Here is a 2,500-nt window from a genome sequence, read left to right as displayed (position 1 = left end):
AGCTATTACTGTCATGCTTCGGGTATTCAACTTGAGCGACGAGGATGGACGGGCGAATCCCGGAGCCTTTTCCCCTCAAGACACAGTCATGCTCAGTGTATCCTACAGATTTCTCAAAAAGGAAAAGGCCATTTTGCGATACGGAGCCCCTTATAGCCCTAGTTATCGGGGTGAAGATGTACCAAACACATTTTGTGACAAATTCTTCGAGAACTGTGACAAAAAGAACTGCAAAATCCAATCTCCTAATTTTCCAGGGATGTATCCACGAAATCTCACGTGTTTTTACCAAATTCGTCAAACCCGAGTGCCTGATGGAAAAATGGCCCTCATTCGTGTTAGGCAAAGAAATCCCCATCTTATATATATAAAAGATAGAAATGCACCACATCTCTCCAGAGAACGAAAATTACAGGTTGGGACTGGTTGTCATGTACTCCATGATTACCTGATGGCTTTTGATGGAAATTCCACAAGAACTCCTGTTCTAGCTACGTTGTGTAAAGGAGGTGCTGCCCTTACAGGCATAACCTCCAGCAGCTCTGAACTTTTACTTTTGTTCCACGCATCTCCATTTGATTTCCCTTTCCAGGATTCTCCACGTCGAAGAATATTTGGATTTGAATTAGATGTAGAGGTTGAATTTGTGGACAGAGAATCCACGGCTTACATACGCGAAGGTAAATCCTGTGATTATATGGTGAGCAGCAGAGGGCAAAGGAGTGGATATATCCAATCACCGCTACATTCTCTGCTTCCTAATACAACTTGTACCTGGCGTCTTCTGGCTGGAGAAACAGAAGTGGTCTGGCTTTACTTCCTTCACTATAGACATGTTCTTCATCCAGAAATGCCACCACCAGCACAGTGTTCGAATACACTCACTATTAGTGACGGAGACACATTAGCACCGCCTACAGAGAGCACCCCAACGATCATTATGGACCCATATTTGAATATGACTTTTAATGGCACAGAAGAGAACTCGACAAACACAGGTGTCACTGTAATGGGGCAATTTTGCCGTCCAGAAAAATTACCTCGAGTGTGTAGTGGTGTGCATGCACCTGGCCCTCACGCAGCCCCTTGTCTACCAGGGGAAAGCTACATCTCAGAATCATCTGCTTTAACACTTTCCCTTCGATATGCAGCTGGGACAGCACCATCCCACGTAGAGTTCTTAGCCAGGTATGAATTTGTTGATAAGCGACAATGGGGTGTACCGACTCCTGGAGGCGGTACTTGCGACAGGACTTTTACAATGCAACCTGACCGGTTGTTTGCTTCCCCACGAGATGTCTTTCTGTTTGGTAGAGGCGGAGCTCACAAATTACGTTGTGTATATACATTTATAGCCGAACCTCACCAGCGCATTGCCTTACGCATTATACGCTCAAGAATGGGGTCAAGCTGTGGTACTTTATACAAGCACTCTTCTGATAGATATGAGTGTTCTCATGATGGGGCAGCAGACAAACCTGCCATCTGGATTACAGAAGAACCTTGGGAAGGTGTTTATCTACCTCGTGCTTGCATATGCAATATTTCTCATGCACAGCCATTTACCATCATATCTTACACAAATATAATAAAAATTATTTTCACAATACCTGTCATGACCCCTTCCAATGACTATAATGATTTTTTCTTAGAAGGAGAGTACAATATGATAGAAACTAAGGAAATTAAAGAAAAATCAAGCAGTAAAGAATGTCAGCCTGGTTCCCGCCATCTTGGAGGCCGTCATGGAAATTTCACTGTGGGGAGTGGCAAAGGAAATTATTGCTTGTCCTTGCCTCGCCTCGTGACGGCTGCAGATGGATCCTTCTTGTTTCTCCGTATCCGGGGATTTAGTGCCTCTGAGACCAACTGCCAAATTTCAGGACGTATCAACGTCTATGCTGTGGGAGGTCTAGCACCTATTGCTTCCATCTGTCCAGGACAAAATGAAGATTTTACTCACGTTTTCAGTAGTGGGTGGAAAAGCTCTTCCGAAGGCCCCAAGGATGAACATGATCCCACAAATCCCTGGGTGAATAGTTCTATGAACATGGGCCAGAGTAATTATTACTTCCACCAGCAGCAAGTTGATTATCAAAAAAGGGGAAGGCATTACCAGCGTCTTAGGCAGCAGATGTCTCGAGATCTAGTAGTGGAGTATGTCGGAAACCAAACAGGGCGATACATGATCACCTGGATAGGGGTCTGGAAGCCCATGCAGACGGCCCCTTTGTCTCCTGTAGGAGTGGATCTCTGTCCACATCGATGTCCAGAGATTGAAGCTTGTCTTCCAGCAGATCTGTGGTGTGACGGGGCTGTTCACTGCCCATCGGGCTTAGATGAGGGAGCAGCAGCCTGCGGTCTTTTAGCTGCCCTTCCTTGGGTATATCTAGCGGCAGGTATTGTCTTGTTTATTTCTTTAGTTGCTCTTTTAGCGGCAGTGGTTGTTCACAGGCGTCGCGTTCAAGCGCAGAAAGAAATCGAAGCCTCTATAGTTAGT

At 45.4% G+C, this 2,500-nt stretch overlaps 1 protein-coding gene across 1 annotated transcript in view; it reads left to right on the top strand.

Annotated features, from left to right (window-relative positions):
• The window catches only part of LOC135204060 (uncharacterized), a 270,206-nt gene that overhangs the window by 266,832 nt on the left and 874 nt on the right, over positions 1 to 2,500 (top strand). Inside the window, exon 4 of the mRNA XM_064234030.1 lies at positions 1 to 2,500. This exon is cut by the window's left edge and continues 129 nt beyond it; it is cut by the window's right edge and continues 874 nt beyond it. Coding sequence (XP_064090100.1) covers positions 1 to 2,500 — 2,500 coding nt within the window.

This window comes from Macrobrachium nipponense, chromosome 44, assembly GCF_015104395.2.
Source record: "Macrobrachium nipponense isolate FS-2020 chromosome 44, ASM1510439v2, whole genome shotgun sequence".
Lineage (NCBI taxonomy): Eukaryota > Metazoa > Arthropoda > Malacostraca > Decapoda > Palaemonidae > Macrobrachium > Macrobrachium nipponense.
Note: the sequence above shows the minus strand (reverse complement) of the source record. Positions and strands in the feature narration are given on the sequence as shown.